Source organism: Protopterus annectens, chromosome 8.part0 (genome assembly GCF_019279795.1).
Source record: "Protopterus annectens isolate FY-2018-M chromosome 8.part0, PAN1.0, whole genome shotgun sequence".
Classification (NCBI taxonomy): Eukaryota; Metazoa; Chordata; order Ceratodontiformes; family Protopteridae; genus Protopterus; species Protopterus annectens.
In genome coordinates this window covers 921,596,170-921,618,407 of record NC_056741.1, presented here as the reverse complement: position 1 = coordinate 921,618,407, position 22,238 = coordinate 921,596,170, and the positions used below count along the sequence as shown (strand labels likewise).

General features: G+C 39.1%; 1 protein-coding gene across 2 annotated transcripts in view; it reads left to right on the top strand.

The window, feature by feature from the left end:
- LOC122809158 (suppressor of tumorigenicity 14 protein homolog) overlaps positions 1–22,238 on the top strand; it is a 1,180,509-nt gene that overhangs the window by 823,870 nt on the left and 334,401 nt on the right. For both annotated transcript variants that reach the window (XM_044080444.1, XM_044080445.1), the window contains exons 9-10: positions 3,558–3,655; positions 18,330–18,436. In XM_044080444.1, coding sequence (XP_043936379.1) covers positions 3,558–3,655; positions 18,330–18,436 — 205 coding nt within the window. The remainder of the gene's footprint in view (positions 1–3,557; positions 3,656–18,329; positions 18,437–22,238) is intronic.

Sequence of the window (22,238 nt, the reverse complement as noted above, 5' to 3'; positions counted from 1 at the left end):
CAGTAATGTCTCTAGCTAGATCAGACCAGACAGAATTCCCCCTCCCACGAAGAAACATCTAGGCCTCATTAGACAAAAGATTTCCCTACAAGCTCCAAATGTCACAAACAGTAATAGATATTCATCTCTATGCTATTGTTTTTCAAGTACAAGTAAAAACAGACAAAAAATACATGCTGATGGAATAATGAGTGGTTAACCATGACTGTTCTTTGGCATAGCTGTTGATGTGATTTGCCTGTGAAAATAAGGACTGAATTTGCAAATAACTCTGTATGGTTAAATCCCAGATGGACCCAGAAATAGCTGATGGTTAGTATCGATTACAACAGCTTATTTTAGAGACTATTTTATGGTAGAATTATATTATGTTTTAGTAATTTCCATGATGGACTGATACGAGTAGCACTCAGATTCACTGTAGTATATACTTGTGCAATGATCTTTATTTTTACACTTGTGAAGTATCTACATTACAGTTCACCATACAACACAGACTTTGTAGATTTATACATTGTTAATGGGAACCAGTTTTCCATGCTCTCTGTCTTATGAATTTGCCATTGTCATTCCATTATTTGGTCTTTCATCCATCCATTACCTATATGTCAGAGAACTGTCCTAGATTTCCATATGATCAGAATTTGCAAACAGCAAAACTGAAAGCACCACCATATAACATTTCTACTGTTTTGGCTGCAGTGGGACCCAAAACTTCTCCTGTTTTGACTTCCACAAAGACTCATACCTAGTACCAGTGGTTCAAATAATGAAAAATGCCAAAGGGAGAAGACATCTTACTGCATTCTGCTTTAATAAAAGCTGTGGTCAGTCCCATGTTGTATGTAAATTGCATAGTTAATGTTGCACAGAGACCACTACAATGCATTAATTTAGGATTTTGGGGTTATAGTGGTATGCCTTGTTATAGTCTTAAGATTTAGTGGGAGTAGATTTAGTGGACTGCTTTTTATTTCATTTTAGCCGTTTGTTAATGGAGTCAGCAGACTAGTACAAATCCTGTGTTTCAGAGGCAACTAAAGATCACAGGTTATGTGAGTTGCTTAAAGCCACACAGTAGCCAAATGAAAATTAAAGGACTCAGTAAGGCCCAGTCACATAGACTGCAAGTAAAAGTAAGGGACAGCAACAGTACTACATTAGCAGGTCCATAATCTTAAATCTTTAAACTAAACCACATGACATTTCATGAGGGGAATTTCCAAGAGTCTCATAGCTTCCCTTCATACCTTTCCAGTGACTTGTTCAAATTGATAACACTATCTTGCATCTGTGAGATATGTCTGTTCAGTGGGTGGTTCTTGTCTTCTGCCCATTATGTGAATATTTGTTGTCGTGACTTACTCATCTGGGAAACTTAGCGGCTTTAATCTTTCATGGTTTCATGCTTTCCTGCCTTCCTGTTTCATGCCATCGCTGTACAGAAATCAATTTAATTTGAATAGCTAAATAGACTAGTGTCTCAAATATTTAATTATGATTCACGTTAAGGAGGGTTCGGTGTGAGAAATGGATGCTATTAATCTATTAAAGCACCATTAACAGTGAATTGGTATTGTGGTTACAACTTAATTTGAAATTAACTGCTCCTTAAGTCCAGTCACAGTGAGTTATTTGATAACCAATTAAACAAGCCAAACTCCTGCAATACCACCAATCAATGGGCATTGAAGTACTGTTACCTAATTATTCAACCATATAGTTAAGAGTATAAATACAGCTGTTAGCCTGCTTGAAAAAAAAAAAACAGATCTGAAGAAGCCCATCTCTTTGGGTGAAAGCACTTGTCTGGAATTTTGAACTTTACCATTTCTGGGAATGTATTGCCAAAGCCCCACTCTCTAATGACATTTAAGATGATCTTCCACTTAGTTTCGCACTTCAGAAAATAACAAAATAGTTTAACATCATGCACACTTTTATTTATTATTTGCAAGATCTTGAACTTAAACATTACTTCATATACTACAGTGTTAGCATGTTTTTGTAAGATATTTCAAGCATTGCTATTTTATTATCTCTTTAGATGTTCCACTATGAGTATGGAGAATTCTTTATTTCCTTGCATTCAAAAGAATTACGTAAAGCAAGATGCACAAGTAATTATTATAAAAAATTACCATTGTCTGGATGAGTGAACTTGTTAACCTCAATTTTAAGTACTGCAGCTACTACTTTTAAATGTACTGCATCATGTATTTTTTAATATTCTTTATTTTTTCATGTACAAAATTGTGTAGTGCCAACATATTGGCAGCCCCATTGTTACTTAAAAGTGCATTCCAATTATTTTATTTTTGTACTATCCTCAGTTTGCCTCCTGTCTGCATGATAATGGTAACCTATTTTTATAAAAATTCCTTTACTGTTATAAGTGTAACATAACTGCCATCATCTGAATAACCACAAACCAACTGCAAACAAACTGGCATCATCACTAAATACATTTAACTAAGGTACCTTTTTTTCAACATTCTAAGAAAATTTTAACTTCTTAAGAAGGGATATTAAGAGGTGGCAAGTAACATCGCACAGTGCTACTGACTGCAATCATTTGTTTAGCTGAATGGAGTGGAGCCAGATAAGCATCAGGAATAAATAACCTTCATTTAATAATGTGTATAATATCATTTATTTAATAAGGATTACTTTGATTCAGCAATTTTGAATTAACATTTGCAAAATAGAAAATATGTGGATAACTTGCATACTGAACATGCTGAGAACTTCAGAGAAATGTATTTCAATCTCTGAACAGTGTAGAAAATGTTATTGAGCAGTTTGTGGGTGATAGAATCATAGTTGCTTTAAACATATTGTAACAGCTACAGTAAAAAACAGAAAAAGTGTGTATAGTAGTATTCGGATACAGATAAAATATATTATATGGCTATAGATTGGAAATCTTAACAGAAGTTAGTTGGAGGAGGGAGCCAAATTTGAAAACAGGAGATGTGTTGTGTTGGGAGAGGCTACCGCATACTGCCATGGGTACTGCTCAAGACCAAGACTTGCTTTATAAGTGTCCACGGATTGAGAGTAGAGCTGTAAATGGGACAAGGTCATATGCAACTTTCAGTCAATTAAAAATTCTCCAGTACAAATTGGCTTCCTGAAAATTGTATGAATTTGTTTAGCATTGTGAAACTAGTTTCCCCAGTGTAAAAGGTAATTGCCAACATTCCTGAATTCCAGGGGGTGCTTACTATGGCTAACATGAACTTTATTTAAGTTTGATAATCAGTTAAGCCCATGGTAATAATGAAAGTTCACTGTAATAATGAATGTCTCATTTCAAGGAATCTTGGACAGGTGGAGGTGCAGGTAGGTAATGACGTTTATATTTGTGCTGACAAGAATATGATCTCCATCTGTAGTCTGTAGGGCAGAGTATAACGCTCTTAAATATATTGACAATTTGCAGGACAGTTTGACTCGTATAAGTTTGGAGTTTCTATATTTCATTTTTGTCATAGTGTAGGAAAAAGCACAACTATAACTAATCTATTTTTGCTTAATCCAAATTCTCATTTCAGAGTGCAAACTAGTTCTACCAGGATCAGAAGGAAACTTTACTTCTCCCTACTATCCAGCCTTTTACCCACCAAACATCGACTGTGTATGGACCATTCAGGTAAGAGCTGAGACTATTAATTACACCTGACAAAATAGTAATGCATCTGTTACCATGGAATAATACCATGGAAAACAAATTAATTTGGTAAGGCTGATAGGCAGAACAGATTAATGTTACATAATTACCTGGTTTTGCTGGTGCCTTGCATTTGTTCCCTTAGAATACTGAAACAAGTATTTTACAGTTGACATTTTTCACCAGACTCAAAGTTGTACCATTCTAGCATACTTCTTATCTTCATTTTCTTTACTGTCCTTAAGTACTAAACCACTGCAGCAAGTTAAATAAACAAAGCTGACTCTGTAGTCCTGCCGTGTAGCTCTGACTACATACTAGCATTCTATTTAGCGCTACGGAAGCTGGAGGAGCTAGTGAGAGGAAGGAGACAAATGATAAGACAGTGCTTGTTTAATCATCTCAGGAGGAGGGATGGAGTTGGGTGTGCATGCTGAGGGTGTAGACTATATGGACAATGGACAAAACACTGGCGGAGACTGGGGAGCTTATGGAGGTGTGTGTTGCAAGGAAGCAGGCCTTCTGAGAATTATATCAGTGGTGGAAGAGGGTGACACATTATATGGCTTTCCTTAATCATCTGTGGGCATTTGCAGTAAGAACATCATGACCATAAGAGGAGTCAAAGGATCTCTGACACAGATGAGGCCATCACTCTTAACATTTGACCCTTACTATGAGAGGTAACGAAGAGGCCGTAGGACCTCTTCTCCTATGGAAAAGAACAGGGTGCTGGAAGGAAAGAAAGAATAAAAATAAACACTATAAAGCATGCAAAGAATGCTTCTTATATGCCATGCTAAGTTCATGACTTCTTAAGTTGCTTGTGCATTATTACCAGATTTAGGTCAATTTATGAATACATTTATTGATTTGTTTTCAAAATCAAAAAGACCATTATTGTTATAGGCTCTAGTATTTGTAGAACTGTTAGTCGATAAAAAAGAAACTAGACATTTATTTTGAACCACTACAGTCCTCCTAGTTCAGGTCTGAGTTTAGACAGTACGCAATCTGATGGTATAATTTTGTTTGTAAAGAGCATGTTGTTAGATGCCATCAAAGTCAACTTTGACTCATGGTAACTCTATACCTAGTTTTTGTAAATAATTTCTGGACTTCACAGAGCCCTGTAAGGGCTGACAGTGCCATGTTCATGTCTGCTGTCACTGTGTCTTCCCCTCTTACTCTGGCCACTTACCATCCCAGTCATAATGTCTTTCTCCAGTGATGTTTTCTTTCTCATGTTGTGTCCAATATAGGATATCTTGAGCCTTGACATTTGAGCTTCCAAAGAGAACTTGGGTTGGATCATGGCAATGACTGATTACTTTGTCCTATGAGCAGTACAGGAGATTTATAGTAGTTTACACCAATACCATAATTTAAAGGCTTTAATCTTCTCATCTTCTTGATTGTCCAACTTTCGCAACCATATCATGCTGTTGAGAAAGCGATGGCTTGAACTAATCTGATCTTTGTTTGAAGAGACACATTTCTACATTCAAACACCCTTTCCAAACTCTGCATAGCTGCTCTACTAATAGATAGCCTCCATTGAACTTCCATGCTACTTGTTGATTCCATAGTAATATCTGACTCAAGAAGATTGACATTATTGACAACTTCAGTGTCTTCTCCCTCAAGACTGAAGTTGGTTATTTATTTATTTATTTATTTATTTATTTATTTCAGTTTGATGCCCGGGGGGGGGGGTCCACTGGGCTCAGGAGCCAGTTTTCAGTGGAGGCCCGGGGAGAAAAGCTCCAACATTACATAGTAAAAATTAGATTTTTAGATTAAAGTTACAATTCAGAATGCAGATATAAAAGATAAGCAAAATGCGGTTATTATAAGGGTGTAGATACATTATAAGCCAAAGACAAGAACTGGAGAATTGGTTCAGTTCCACATTACATAGTAGACATTAAATGTTCAAATTAAAGTTAGCATTAATGATTCTGACATGAACTGATACATTGGTAAAGTACCACCCCACATTATGTAGTAAACATTAAATATTCAGGTTAAAGTACCCTTCAGGATACAGATGGGGAAAGGAGGACATGGTGAGCAAACTATATACAATATATACAAAATGTGCATGAGATAGAATAGAGGCGTGAGTCATTTCTAGAGGAGTTAGGTAGTAGAGAAAGGGGAAGTAGGGAAAACATGATTTAGAATGAGGAGAGAAGAAGGCTAGGTGGGTAAGGTGCAATTGCAAGTCCAGTTAGAGAGATAGGAATGAAGATGTGATTTGAAGTTGTCAGTGTTTTCAATAGTTCATAGAGAAGAAGGGAAAGAGTTCATTTTTTAGCTAGGGAGAAGGACAGGAGGTGCCGTCAAGCAGACCGGAGTGGTTTGTAGACTGTGGTAAGGTTTAGGTGGGAAGATCTAAGTGGCCTGTTAGAGATGTATGGTTGTAGGATGTTGGAAAGAGTAGGGCATATTGTAGGGTTAAATAATAGCCTATGGACAGTAGAGAGTTGGAGGTAGGTGAGATGGTTTGGAAATTCTAGCGAGTTAAGTAAGTGAAGGGCAGAGCAATGGTGGGAGGAGTATTTGGCTTTTATGGCAAATTTGGAGATTTTATTGTAACAACTTTCCATTTTTTAAAAGATGGAGGCAGACAGGTTAGTTAGAATAGGTGCACCATACAATAGAGAAGGGAGAAGTTAAGTAGTGGCAAGGGTTTGTCTATTAGAAGGAGTGAGATAGTGGATGTTTCTGTATAGTAGGCAGAGTGTTTGATGTGTTTTCTTGATGTTTAGTTGGATATGTGTGTCGAAGTTTAGGTGTTCATCTATGGTGACCCCCAAGTAGTTTGGCATAGGGAACGATTTCTATAGTAGAATTGTTGTCACTTCTAATTTGGAAAGAATTTTTGTCAAGTGGGGAGGATTGTGAGGGAGTGAAGAGTAGTATTTTGGATTTGTTAGTGTTTAGAGATAGATGGTTTTGCAAATCCAGTTCTCGGTGGCAGAGAAGGCGGTTTGAGTATATGATTTAAGTTCTGGGAGGTTGGTGGCATAGCAGATTAATGTGGAGTCATCAGCATATTGTACTATTTTAGCGTTTGGGATGGCCGAGTGGAAATCATTGACAAAGATATTAAACAGCATTGGGCCAAGAATATATCCTTGGGGGACTCCAGTAGGAGTAGGAAGGAAGTCTGAGGTGCCTGTCTTCCATTTTACGGCTTGAGATCTATCAGATAGGTAACTTGAAAACCAGGATAGAGAGTTGTAAGAAAGGTTTAGATTAGCAAGGTGTTTAAGAAGACTGGTATGGGCAATAGTGTCGAAGGTCTTGGAGAGGTCTAATAACACAGTAGAGACGAATTTTCCAGAGTCGCAGGCATGGTTGACTATATCTAAGAATGAGAGAAGAACAGTAATAGTGCTGTGGCCATGGCAGAAGCCATGTTGGGTTTGAGAGATTAGATGGTTTGTGATAAGGAAGGGCATTAGTTGAGTGTGAATGCATTTTTCCAATATTTTTGATATTGGGGAGAGGATGGCTATGGGGCAAAAGCTGGAGGTATTATTTTTGCCGCCCTTGTGAAGGGGATGTATAAAGACAGCATGCCAAAGCTTGGGAACATAAGATTCTTGTATGGATCTGTTGATTAAGATACTAATGGGGGGAGGGAAATGCCGTCTGCAGCAATTTTTAGGAATTTTGAGAGAATGTTATCTGGGGCATTGGAGCATGGTTTTAGCTTGCTAAGGAGTTCCTTTATGTAGGAGGTAGGAATAGGTTTAAGTTCAAAAGTAGGGGGAGTTGGGTTGGGAGGCTGGGGTAGAGTGACTAATTTGTGGGGGTAGAGTATTTGGGAAGGACTTAGTTTAGCTATAGAGTTAATAAAGAAGGAGTTAAAAAGAGTGGCAATATCTGGATCAGTTTTAGTAGTATCAGGGCAGGGCATGTTTTCTGTGCCTGGGTGAAGGAGTGAATAGATGGAGTTCCAGATTTGTTTGGAGTTTTTGGTATGGCTGGTTTAGAGTTTCAGATAGTGGGATTGTTTATCCTTGATTATATGTCTTTTGGTTAAGTTATGGAGTTGCTTATATTTGAGGGTTTCAGGATGTTTATTGCGCTGAGAACGTTTCCAGCATTTATCTTGTTGTTGCATAAGTTTTTTGGTTTCCTTGGTTAGCCATGGTGCGGGGTTAAGTTTGACTCTTCTAGATCATGGAGGGGCTTGGGTGTTAAGTACATTTAGGAAGGTGGAATTTAAATAATCGACAACATTAAGAGGGAGTGTATTTAGAGTGTTCCAATTAGTTTGTTTTAGGATGTTAGAGAAGGTAGTAGGGCTGATGTTTGTAAGGTTATGAGTATGTATATAAAGGTGCTAGTGAGGGGACAAATGGGTTGCTCGAAGGATAAAGGCAGGCAGGTGGCCCTTAATAGAGTCAGGAAGGACGCCCGAGTCTAATATGTTGTTAGAGTGGGTGGTTAGGATCCAGTCCAGAGTGGATCCTGAAGGATTTGTTTGGTTGGGTCTGGTGATAAGAGTTAGTAAATTGAGTGAAGTTGAAGAGATTGATGGAAATGGTGGGATTTGGGTTGTTAATTTTGTTCCAATCTAAGTTAACATCACCTAGAATGTAAGTCTCAAGATTAATATTAGATGAGGCCCATTGGAGGATTTCTTCTAAAGTGGTAGTGTTCTTACCTGGTGGAATATAGAGGGAAATGATGCAGATACTTTTGTGATTGGTTATTTGTAGCACACCTACTGCAAGTTCAGCTTTGTTAAATTGAGGAATGGGATTAGGGTATGGAATAATGAGTATGTTAGAAAATATCAAGGCTATTCCTCCACCTCTTCTGTTCAGGCGGTCATATCTAATGGCTTGGTAACCAGGGAGTAAAATTTCTGAATCAGAGATATAAGGTTTTAACCAAGTCTCAGAGAAGGCTACTGTGTCAGATTGGTTCTGGTTAAGCCAAACATGGAAGCTAGTTGCTTTATTTTGTAAACTTTGGGCATTGAAAGTAACCAATTTAAGGCTTTTGAGGCTGCTAGTTTTGGTAATTTTTGGAGGGAGGAGGTTGTAAGTGGTACTAGGTCCAGGGTTGGGGTGTAAATCACCTGCCAGAATTAGGTGACTGATGAAAGAAGGTAGTAGGTGATTTAGTTTTCCTTTAGAGTGTTGGGGATGATATGAAGGAGGTTTAGGGAAGTTGTGTTTTGTTAAGGTGGGTAGGATATTTAGTTTGAAGTAGTAAAGGTGGTTGGGCTGGAGTAATGAGGGTGAGATAGTAAGGAAGTAAGGTGTTGTGGAGATGAGATGGGGGTTGGAAGAGGTGCAGTGGGACATGAGAGAAGGGGGGAAGAGGAGTGGAGGAATAGGAGGTAGTATGATATAGTAAAATTAGAGTTAACAGGGTGATAGAGGGATTGAGAAGAGTAGGTAATGGAGAGTTCATAGTGAAGTGGTGTAGATAAGAAAGAGTAGACAGGGGGAGGTATAATGTAGGAGAGGTATAAGGTACAGAATGAGAAGGGGAGAGGAGTAGAGTATAGTGAATGGTATAAGGGGTGTGGCTTTTAATTGAGGGAGGGGTTGAGAAGAGGAGGGACAGGGAGAAGAGGACTGTGAGTGGAGTGGAAGAAGAGGGGAGGAGACTACTGGCAGGAATAAATGTATGACCAGTGGATATGGGTGAGAATTGTGGGTATGGTGGGGGAGCTGAATGAGCCCGCAGGAACGGAGCGAGTAGAGCCAAAAGGAGAGAAGTTATAAAAACAATCAGTATCCAAGTGACTCAAGTTGAGCCATAGGTGTTGTACTGGAGGATTTTCTGTATAAATTAGAGAGAAAAAGATTTATGGGCAGGAGACAGTGTTGAGGGAGTGAGCTGGGCAAAGAAAAAGTAGGGAAGGAGAACAGAAAAGTACTCTCTAAAAATTATTTAAGATATTGCATTAGCTAGATGGGGAAGCAAGTACTTGTGAAAAAGTATATACCAGGTGTGATGCCACCTAGTGACTAAATAGCATCAAGAAAGGAATTTGCTTGGAAGGTAACCTGGTTAAGCACAAGGAGACAAGAGATTAATCTGTAGGGGAGAGAGGTGCGAGCGGGCTGCAGGTGGCTGCTATCACATGCAAGGCAAGGTCTGTGATACAGGAATTAATGAGCAAAGAGAAAACTAGCAGATTACTTAAAGTAGGCTTACATACACAGTGTTTTCTGTAAGATATAGGGATAACTGCACTGAAGGGCTTGTTGAGCAGTGAAGGCATCTTCACAATATAGCTGGAGGAGGAGGTCTTGTAACTGTAGTAGCAATCCATTATTTACTTCTTTTGCAGTTAAAAGAGGGTGCACCTGAGGTAGAAGGCTGAAAAAATAAAAGAGAAAGGACAATAATTCAGAAAGGCAGGGGAGGAAATATGGAGGCACAGAGCGAGAGAGACAAGGGAAGAAACATGAAAGGAGTTAGCCTAGGCAGGAAGGGAACTAGAGAGTGTATTAGTGAAAGCTTAAGAGTACTGATAAGTGAAAGCAGGAAGGGATCTAGAGAGCATATTATTGAAAGCTTAAGAGTACAGATAAGAGAAAGCAAGGACCGCATCCCTAGGCGATGTCCAAGTGACCAAATCCACAGTCCAGCAATAAGTACATTCCAGCATCCCCTGCATACACATGAATAGCAGTTATTAGTACTATACAATGTTTCTAGGTTTAATCTTGAAAAATTGTTTACTTTGCTGTTTTTAAAATAATGCAATTGTTGTGTTTTGCAGCATTAAAAGTAGATTAAAATGGCAATACCTATTGATGTTTTGTGTTAACTTGACTGTTTGTAGGAGCATGTACTGTTCAAATTTTATAGTTAACACTGTCATGTTGTTCAGTTTTGAACCAATGGTGGTACACTACATCTTACTGCCAAACAACTCCTCAGAAGTAATCTTGAGACAGGTGTTATACAGATGTGGGATTACAAAATATGGGTTCCATTTCACATATTTTTTCCTTTAAAAGCTTTGTAGAGTACAACAAATACATTTTTTCTATATTCGTCTTGCCCTGATACCTGCTAACCATCAGTCTCCTCCCCCACCCCAAAATGGACATGGTCCATTTGTTACCAAACACCAGGAATATCATGCAGTATTGAGGCAGGAACTGTACAGAGGTGGCCATAATTCAAGCAGCTATGAGGATACTTTGTGTCCTTGCTGGCATCCTGGCAATGATTGTGAATTGTGGTGTTCCTTACCCACCCCTGGACAAAGTGACATGTAATCTGCGTGATGCATATTCACATTTATAGTGAAGGCCACCATCAAGGAGTGGGTTGGTGAGCCTAATGAAATGCCCTGAGGCCATGTGTTTGCATCACTGTCCCTCCTTTGAGATTGTAAGATTGCCCCCCCCCCTCCCTCAGGATGGACACAACCATTCTCCTTTGCTAGCTACGTCAGACACCACTGCTGGTGTACTTTTTTAATTGCACAGTATAACATTAAGTGCTGTTTCCTGTAGTCATTTTAAAACGATGTATATACCCAAGTGCTACTTTCACTGTTGTGCAGAAGGGTATCATAAAGTAGCATTAATGCTGCTAGATTTGCTGCCCTTCTTTTTTGATATTACAAGCACAGTGTCAAATCCAAAGGCTGCTGTCATTTTGAAATGCTGTGTTTTATGCCAATATTTCTGTCATGAAAGGAGGCACTGCCAGCCCAGCTGTCTGGAATTTTGTAAATAATTATATGTCATTTGTGAACATCAACATGATTCCTATAAGATACTTGTGCTACATATGTATTAGAACTGTATGTCAGGTGTTTATCAAACTGCTGGTATAGAAGTGTGTGTTGAAAAGATTTTTGGAAAGTGCTTAAAATGTAACCACAGCATGGCGTACTGGAATAGAACAGAAATGTACCTGCACTATTGTAACTGTTTAGATGTATATATTTTAACAGTGGAAACTGAAATATGGAAGGTTAAGTTCAGAAAAATAGCTGAAATTAAATTACTTTTTGGCCAGGCCATAAAAAGATGTTATCTTTCCGTTTCAGTGCAGTAACAGACACAATGCCTAGAACTAGGGAACTTTCTGTATTGTCTTTGAAGTATTTTATTGTTTTATGATTTGTAGGATCTGCAAAGATCTGAGGTAAAGCCCTTGTTTATGTATTTTCACAGGTGGATGGTAAATACTGCTAGCTTTCAGCAATGGGGGTTTTACCTGGGATAGTCAGATGACAAGAAATTGTTATTCTGCAAACTATCCCAGCAGTAATATTTGAGATATTAATTTAAGAAGTCTCTGAGGAAGTATCTGCATTCTGTATTCTGTCTTAGACCTGACAAGGTCCATTCACCACACATCTGCCTTGCTATGAGTAAGTAAATCTAGGGACCAGTATAATTATCTTTGCTATAGTCAGGAATATAGCAAAGCTTATTTTAGATGGTTTTCTTTATTTATTTGAGACTGTCCTGCAATGTTGTTTTAAATATTTCCTGTAATTTTGAACTCTGATATCATTGAAAATATATATGGAGTATTGTCTTGTTCTTTTATTATTTATTATTAAATATATTTAAACCTTTCATTGTGGCTGATCTTTGTAAAGATATTTAAGTTCTGAGAGTACTTGCATATTTATTTGGCGACACTCAAGGCCACTCCTTAATAGCCTTGCTCTTAGCCAAACTACCATTTGTATTAATAGTAACACTGCACAGTAAGATTGGACACCCTTTGTTAAGGGCCTTAAAGTAGCTGATAAGGAGTTGGCTGGTGGCAGTAATAACTACCCTATAGTCTGGGCAAAAGGGGGCATAACTAGTAAGCCTGTGCCAGCCTTTCCCAGGTGTGTGTGTGTGTGTGTGTGTGTGTGTGTGTGTGTGTGTGTGTGTGTGTGTGTGTGTAAATCATACCTGAAATGGTGTGTGTGTGTCAGCTACTTGGGAAGGGACATGAAGCACTAGTTGGACAGAGAGGTTGCTGGAGGTCTTGGCTTGGCCACTCAGTTGTGATCTCAACTCTGTAGCTGCCAGTGAGGAGTCTTACTGGGGATCTGGAGAAACCAGCTGTGATCTCTGCGTACTCTTAAGGGAAATTGCACTTTGCTCTGTGTGTACTTGTTATCCTCCCGATGTACATCCCCCACTGGTGCTAGTGGTGAGGATTGAGGTTCCTTGATTTCTAGTCCAGTGGTGGGGTGTCAACAATTTCCATAAAAAGCAAAGCAAAAAAGTCACAGCTCTGTTATGAAAATTTTCCCCTGTAGTATACACATAATTGTCTCCTGATCTTGATTGACTTCTTCGAATCAGTCTCCAGAGCCATGGACAAGGGTAAGGTGGTCCACACAGCCTATCTAGACCTTGCCAAGGCCTTTGACACCATCCCCCACTCTGGAATCATAGATAAACTTACTAATCTGGGCATTAATCCTTACGTCACCCAATGGGTTGCTAACTGGCTTACTGATAGAACCCACACTGTAAAAGTAGCCGACTCCAAATCCAGCTCCAGACAAGTGACAAGTGGAGTACCTACCTCAGGGTTCAGTCCCAGGACCACTCATGTTTGGCATCTACTTCTCTGAAGTACAGGCCAACACTAAGGGACTCTGGATAACAAAGTTTGCAGATGACTGCAAACTGGGAGCCATTATTGAATCGCCAAATGATGTGGATACTCTACAGAAGGGCCGTACAGAAACAGATGCTTGGTGCCAGAGCCATGGGCTCAAGCTCAATGCCAAGAAATGTATAGTTATTCCCTTTGGGAAAAAACATGTATCCGTGAATTACCATATAGGTGGCATTACACTAAACACCGAAAGTTTGATAAGAGACTTGGGGACACAGGTGGACAGTGGTCTCACCTTCGATAACCACATCGCCACAACAGTCAGGAAATCCTTCTATGTGGCACACCTCATCACTAAGGGCTTTTCATCCAGAAAAAAGGAGGTCATTGTCCCACTGTACTCATCCCTCATTAGACCCATTATAGAATACAATGCCCCGTTTGGTATGTACCTCTCAAGACATCTGCAACAACTGGAAAGGCCACAGAAATATCTCACTAAAAGAATCACAGGCCTAAAGCACAGATGCCCTATGCTGACCGCCTTAAAAAGCTCCAGCTATACTCTGTCGCATATCGTCTACAGGAGGTGATCTTTGCTTAACATACAAGGCCATGTCAAACCCAGAGCTGTTGGACATGCTACACTTAAAGAAATCCCAATCCCTCAGAGCCACACGCTCCAGGGATCTAAACCTTGTCATCACAATAAACAAAACATGCTAGAGGGATAGGTTCCTGACCCAGAGACTCCCCAGACTCTGGAATAGATTGCCCATACATGTCAAGCAGAGTGCCTCTTTGGTCCTCTTCAAAGGGAACCTTGACGATTGGATGGGAGAAAGGAAATTCACCCCGGGGATCACGTCAGTTGCCCTGCTAGACAGGGGTCCAGGGAAGTAAATAGTGTGGGAAGAAATAGCCAGGGAATTGTTATGGCTAGGCTTGTATAGGCCCTAGGGCTGATAGCCTAGTACCAACCTATGAACCTATAAATATCCAATGTGGAAAGCATTGCAGCTTTTGCTGCTTAATGAGCCAAAAGGTATCACAAAATAGTATTTTTTTGTTTGTTTAGTAAAATTGTTTATCTTGGGCTTCTAAATCTTTGTTAATTTGCAATCGTATTTATTTGCTTAGACAACTTTTCAGCACTTTTTAAATGACTTTGCATTGTGACTTTTTTCCATCATAGGCAGACAGAGATATATATATGGTACCACTCATGAAAACGTGTGCTGAAGCTTTTCTTTTTTTTTCAAATTGAATTTTATTAAATTCCATTTCATATACATCAACAAAAAATAAAAAAAAAAACAGAACATAACACAAGAAGATGCAGACTAACATGAGTGTTCATAAAGAGGGTAACATATAAAAACAATATGTACAAAGTGCTGCTTTGGGCGAACCCCTAGACAAAATAATTGAATTATATTTAAAAAAAAAAAAAACTTCAAATAGAAAATTCACTAAAACTAGACAATACTGTCTATGATTACAATTACATATTTTTAGATAAAAGAAGATAAACATAAATGCACAACCCTATTGTCACCCATGTCTTGTTTTGGAAATGTTTTTGATTATATACTGTAATGCAGATTGTTTCACTGGAATTCATTGGGATTTAAAACATCACAGTAATAAAACAGCAGTTTGCTTAAACCAGAAATCTACAAACCATGTTAGAGAATGACTGATTCTGCTTGACAAATTTCTCAGCATGGTAAGTCAAGTACAGCACTGTGTCATGAAATGTATCAAATTAAGCTCCAGAGATCAGGAGGACCTGAACTGTGTATGTTCTTTGGCAGAGCATTACTTCATAGTGGTCCCCATTGTAGGAGCTGCATGACTGGGCCTTCTTGCAGATAAGTGTTATCTTGGCAGGAATTCTCCAGCTTGCTCTTTCCCCCAGGATGGGCAAGGCAGTTTCAGCCCTTCAACGTCATTCTTTCTGGCCAGCCCAATATGTGCTGACATTGGTTATCTGAGGCATAGTCAGGGCTAAAACTTGTGTTGCAGAGCTAGCCCTTGTGGATGACTTCTGAAAATATTCAAGTAGGCATTTGTCTAGCAGTTAATGCTAGGGATTTTCATTGGGCACCTTGACAATCTGTACTCCCTTGTTTGCTTAACTTTGTTGATTTTTAGGGATGTATATTGTCACAAAGGAGTGAATAAATGATGATGTTGCAGAGTCAACCCCTATTTCTAATCTTCTTCATGAAGTTGGAGTGATGCATCAATTCTCACCATTTCTCATGCATCAATGCCACTCCCTTACCTTCTTTAATAGTCATATCTGTCACATGTCTTCTATCACATAATTCATTCATCTTTTTGCTGGATGCCCTGGTTTCTTCTCATCTTCATACTGTCTATCCAAAATCTTCTTGCCCAGGTTATCTGCTTTCCTGCACATATGCCCAAACTGCCTTAATCTGTTCTGTTTGACCTCCTTTGCATTTGGAGCTACCAGAACTTGTGCTCTGATGTCCTTATTGAATCATCTGCCCTATAGTGTGCATCCTTTCACCCATTTCAGGCACTTCATCTCCATCACCTCTTGCTTCCTCAACTGCTCTGCATTCACAGGCAAGATTTCTGTATTATATTTTGTGTACCTTACTTTCAGCTTCTTTAGCATTCTTCTGCCACATAATATCTGTAGCTGTCTGTGCCAGTTGGCTGTAGCCCCCTCTGATTCAAGCTTTGACCTCCTCATTCAGACTTCCTCTCTCTTCAACTACCCCTCCCAGATATTTGAAGCTGTTAACATGTTCTACTGTTTTCTGTTTTGTCTCAGTTTTCAGTTTCTCCTGATTTCCCCCATTTGCTGCCATGACAGCTGTCATGTCTGTACGCAATTGCATCCTGTGCGCCTTCAGTTTTTCATTCTATTCCCCTGTCATTCGTTGAAATTTTTGTTCAGAATTTGTTTATAGTACCACATCTGCACACAGCCTTGCTGTGTTGATGTGCCCTCTCAGCCTGTTTTCTAATGTAGTCCTTCACCAGTATGAACAGTAGTGGGGTCAGAGCTGAGCCCTAATGCACACCCACTCCCATTAGGAACCCCTCTGTGAGTCTAAACACTATTTGTACTTGTGTCATTGGGTCCTTCTATACATTGTGCACTAATTCTACCAGAGATTTTATGACTGTCCAAATCAGTTCTCTTGGGACCTTGTCATATACTTTCTTCAGTTCTAGGAATGACCAGTTGGGCTGTTCAATATCTTTAGCTTCTTCTCAACTATCTCTATCACTGCAAACATCTGGTCAGTTGTGCTGCATCCTGATGTGAATCCAGACTGCTCATCTTCCATGTTACTGCTCTGGTCATTTATTAATCACCTCTCCAGCACTTTTATGCAGTGTGGCAGCAGTTTGATACCTCTGTACTGCCCGTAGTTGTGAATGTCTCCTCTGTTCTTGTGCACTGGCACTAGAAAGCTTGTTCTTCAGCCATATGAGACATGCATCTCTCTTCATAACACTGAGTACCCTCTGAAGCCATTTGTCTCCTAACATCCTGACCATATCTGTGGTGACTTCATCGGAGCCTGCTGCTTTCCCTGGCTTCATTTTCCTTATTACCATTCTTACTTCTCTTGGAGTCGGCTTTTCATCCTCTTTCATTGTAGGCTGTGGCTGGGGCAAACAGCTTCTGTGGGGTTTTCTTCACATTCTTTTAAATTTCACCTACTTCCTCCTCTTCCTTTGTTTCTAGGACCTTGAATATTTCATTGATTGCTTGTACTTTTGCTTCGGTCAACTTCCAGGTCTTCAACCTAGACTCTGTTAGCCTTCTCTGACCACTGTTTGTGGCTTACTGTAGCCACCAGTAGTTCATACTGCGGACCAACTGTTTCACTGAAGATGACTTTGCAATCACTTATACTATCCCAGTACCCTTTCCTTACTAGGAGGAACTCTACCTGAGTTGCATGTTGGCTATTCTTGAAAGTGCTCTTGTATTTCCTTTTTGAGCCATGTGCTGGCCACCATTAAACCATTTAGGGTCATAGGTAAGTACTAGGCTAGCTGCCCTTGTGTCTAGCCTAACCATTTTCCCATTCAAATATGAGAATCCAACCCTGTACCGTGTGATAAATAATTTGCCAGACAGAAGTCCAGAATAGCCTCTCCTCCTTTATTCCTGTTGCCCCAGTGATGTGGATCCAGGCAGGCCTCGTAGCTTGTTGCTCTGTTTGTTCCAATGTAGTCATTCTGGTACTCCATTGTCAACACCAAATTATATTGTCTTGTTCTCTTTAGTTGGTCCTACAAATGCTGCCTGAATGCACTTTTTTCCTTCACTGTCACAACCCTGATGTGGGGCAGAGGCTGAGATTATGAATGCTGCCAAGCATGAATATACATTTTGAGTAGCTGAGTCAGCCACTGATATGCAGTCAGTCTTGCTGTAACTTACAGGTGGACTTCAGACTTTAAAACTGCATTATATTATTGGGAGCAGCTGAATTATGTGGATAAAACCATGACTTAAAACTAGTGAGCAAGTGTAAACGGGGAAGAGCTTTCACATGACGTGCGCACTAAGTTATGTCTCACTTGTGTGCTGAGGGCCTTTGATGCTGGTTGTGTTCATCAAAAAAGATACTAGCTCCTGCTGTGTTGGCTTATAGACATTTGATTTCAAATACTAGTATACTAAAAGTTTTTGTTTCTCATTTTAATTAGTAAAAAATAATGCAAGATCCTCCTGTTGTGGTCTTCAGCCATTTGAATAGAAAGACTAGCTCTCACGTTTAGAGGGCAAGGACGTAGAATGCCAAAAAAGTGCCGTGAAAACAGTAACACAAGTGGAAGAGAAGTAAAACCATTTAGACAGTGTTACTTTAGTTAGGTTGTTCTGCTGTAGTTTAACCGCAAATTTCCAGCTTAACATCATAAGATAACTAAAACTAGAGATTGTGGTTCATTATATTGTTCCTTTGCTTTGTACTGTTTTTAGGAATTATTACAACATTCCTAGCCTCTGTTACCAAATTTGTGCCTAAAATTGTTTACTTCCTTTTCTGTTTCTCCATCTCTATGAAAGGCTCCTCCTGGCATGAGGATCCGTATCACTTTCAACATGTTCCGTTTGCTGGAACCAGATGTTAAAGATGATTGCTTGAAAGACTATGTTGAATTATTTGGTCAAAGGTGAGTGAAAAACTTTGCATCATAAAAATATATGTAGAGAAGGGAGATGTGTCATATCTCCACACAGTAAAAAATGTATGTCATCTCTTTAACACAAAGGGGAAATAATACTACTACTTTGCAGTTTTGTATATATTTCTAAGTGTGATGTACTAAAGTTCCATTTTCACACCATGTGACCTTAACTTTTTTTTTACTTTGTAATGCTGTTAATGGCTCATCAATGATTAGTATAGCTTGCTCAGGGTTTTAGGGGTGGTATTGCTTATTTTGACAGCAGTGAACATGTTTGTCAGTGAGTTTCTTCCCACTTGAACTTCCTTTACAAGCAGCAATGGTGCATAAGATTACATAAACTCTCAGTTAATCAGCACCCATGGGGATTGGTAGATGCCACATAAGTGTAGTTTCTAGTTGCTTGAAAGCTACTATTAAAAATAGGCCTGACTAATATTGTACCCTCTACTATTTGTTTGGTTTGACTTGTTCTCAGGTTGGGGAGAGAGGGAATTCATTTCGGTCTTCCTTTTTAAAACTCTAAAACTCAAAAAAACATAAGGTATGGTTCTGCGGGGGGCAGAAAATTGTACTGTATTTCTTCAATTTTTTGAGAGTTCTGATTGTTTGAGAGTTCCAGTTAACTGAGAGTTTACTGTACTTGGCTATTTTTAAACAATAATATCTGATAAGTGCTCATTGCTAGAACTACGTGATTAAGAACGTACAATTTAAGGCAGGCTACATGGTTTCTTCTGAGTACTTTAATTTATTTATGTATTTATTTATTTATTTTACATTTGTTTACCGGGATAGTCCAACTGGATTTATGTCCATTTTCAGCAGAGGCCCGGGAAGAGTAGCTCCAATTTGACAAATTACAAACTGATCAGATGCTGAAAACTACAAATAATCTCACCTGATTTTATAGGAGATCTAATATGCTGATCTAATATGCTTCTTACACACTTACCTTCTGCCCTTTTGCATATGTAGTTGTTGGGTTTATACCATTAGCATTTTGTAAAGGTTGGTAGTGGTGGGGATGAATCGCGGTGCTTAAAACTTTGTTGCAAATTTGTGTAAAACACAAATGCGTACTAGTTTGTATAAGGCAGTTAAAACTGTGATTGAGGGAAGAATATGAGCTTTAACTGAAGGCATAAGAACATCTAAATGTTACAAATCACTGTTCTGTTAAATATTACATTCTGCATAATTTAGAGAGCTTTGCAAACTAAATTGTTGAACTGTGCTAGGCAGCCTAAAAATAGTTGCTGAATATGAGAGATCCTAGTCACAGAAATCCAAAATTCTCCTTATGCCTTTTCCTGTGTGTACAGAACCAAGTGAAGGAAGGCAAAAGTCCGTCTTTGATATACACTGTCAAGCATTAGTATTTAAAGATAAAGCATTTTTTAATCAATACAATGAATCATAAATCATTCATAAATATATAGTAGAATGTAACTTATCACTTGGAAAAATAGGCTAAAAGCTGATGTATTTGAAAAGACTGATAAAACTAGTTAGTGCAGATTATCGTAAAATTGATGCAAGGTCCTACAAGTCTGTTTATATAAATGGGCATGTAATGCTGTGTTAGATACTTCCAGGGAGTTGTTCATTTTGACCAAGCAAGTTGGATTGCTGTGCATGGAGACACCAGGGAGAATGAAATGCAAAAGAAAAAAAAATAAACACTGATGGAACAGTCCCATCCTTCCTTGCAATAAATAAATCAGAACTATATAATGATAGTGGTATAATTTATAAGAGAACTGTTCAATTGACAAAACTTAGCCACATCTTTTAATGTCTCATTTTATTTTAGTTGCCAACATGCTGTTTTGTAGTTAGAGCTTTTTCTCCTCAAATTTGTCTCAGCAGCTGTCATAGGAACATTCAGTGTTTTTCAGTGGACTGCTGTTAGTCTATTAGCATTCAGAATTTGTGATGATGGACTTAGATCACCCTGCAGGGAACCATATGTGAAATCCATTGCAGGCCATCTAAAGCCAGGGACAGTTCGTAGAAGCCTAATCTGATCCCTGTACTTGTTTGTGGTAGTTGAAGTTATGTTCTGCTTCATCCCTGCAAGCAGTCTTATAGTAGGTACCAGATGTCAGCTGAGTGAAGTCACATTACATTTATCTTTTAATTTGGTTAATAAATACACGTTATCTACACTTTTCTACAATGTAACTGTCCTTTCTCTGGTATCCCAGGTCTGGATTTTGATTTTTTTATTCATTTCTAACTGTACAACATATTTAAAGGTAGAGTGCATTGTTTCATATCAGAAGCAAATAGTAAGTCCATCCAGTATATTTGTAAGAAAAGGGTTGATCAGATGACTTATTTTTCTTTTTTTTTTACTTCCTCCAGGACCTTTCTTTTTTTGTTTCCTCCAAGACCTCGCCCAATAATATAATAACTTCTCTACCTTCAACTAGATGGCTGATTCATTCTTTCAGAACAGGGGCTGTACATTCCCAGACTAGATTCTAGTCATACAGCCCATATATTCTTGCCTGGGAATTCCTAACAGCCCATTGTTACCCAGCAGACCAGCTTGCTGGTCCTTGGGGGCAGATCTCATCACACCAATCCCCTCATCAACTAAATAATGTGAATGCACCATGGCAGAACTGGCTCATCTGGCCTGGAATTCTACTAGGTGAAAATCTACTGCTTCCTCTAGGTGTTACCCATGTGGTAAATAAAAGCCACCCCCCCACACCCCAAGATGTATGAATTGGTAGTATCTGCTCACTTCCATTCTCCCCAGCCAGCTTTTGCAGGCACCTGTGCCACTAATCAAACTCTGGTTACCTGTGGTACCTCTATACCATGGAGATGGCCCTTATTAGATGGCGATTTAAACTGAAATAGCTTTGGCATTAAAAGAATATCAAATAGCAGACATTTTACATGATGAAGATCATTTAAAGTGTAACTCTCAGTTTACAGACATTATCTCTAACCAATCAAGTTTCTTCAGTCAGCCAGAAAATATTATGATTAAAACATTGTCATCAGTAACAGGCATTCATCATAGGCATTAGTACTGCTGCTGCTAGTAACAGGCATTCATCATAGGCATTAGTACTGCTGCTGCTATCAGTAACAGACATTCATCATAGGCATTAGTACTGCTGCTGCTAGTAACAGGCATTCATCATAGGCATTAGTACTGCTGCTGCTATCAGTAACAGGCATTCATCATAGGCATTAGTACTGCTGCTATCAGTAACAGGCATTCATCATAGGCATTAGTACTGCTGCTGCTATCAGTAACAGGCATTCATCATAGGCATTAGTACTGCTGCTGCTATCAGTAACAGGCATTCATCATAGGCATTAGTACTGCTGCTGCTAGTAACAGGCATTCATCATAGGCATTAGTACTGCTGCTGCTATCAGTAACAGGCATTCATCATAGGCATTAGTACTGCTGCTGCTATCAGTAACAGGCATTCATCATAGGCATTAGTACTGCTGCTGCTATCAGTAACAGGCATTCATCATAGGCATTAGTACTGCTGCTGCTATCAGTAACAGGCATTCATCATAGGCATTAGTACTGCTGCTGCTAGTAACAGGCATTCATCATAGGCATTAGTACTGCTGCTGCTATCAGTAACAGGCATTCATCATAGGCATTAGTACTGCTGCTGCTATCAGTAACAGGCATTCATCATAGGCATTAGTACTGCTGCTGCTAGTAACAGGCATTCATCATAGGCATTAGTACTGCTGCTGCTATCAGTAACAGGCATTCATCATAGGCATTAGTACTGCT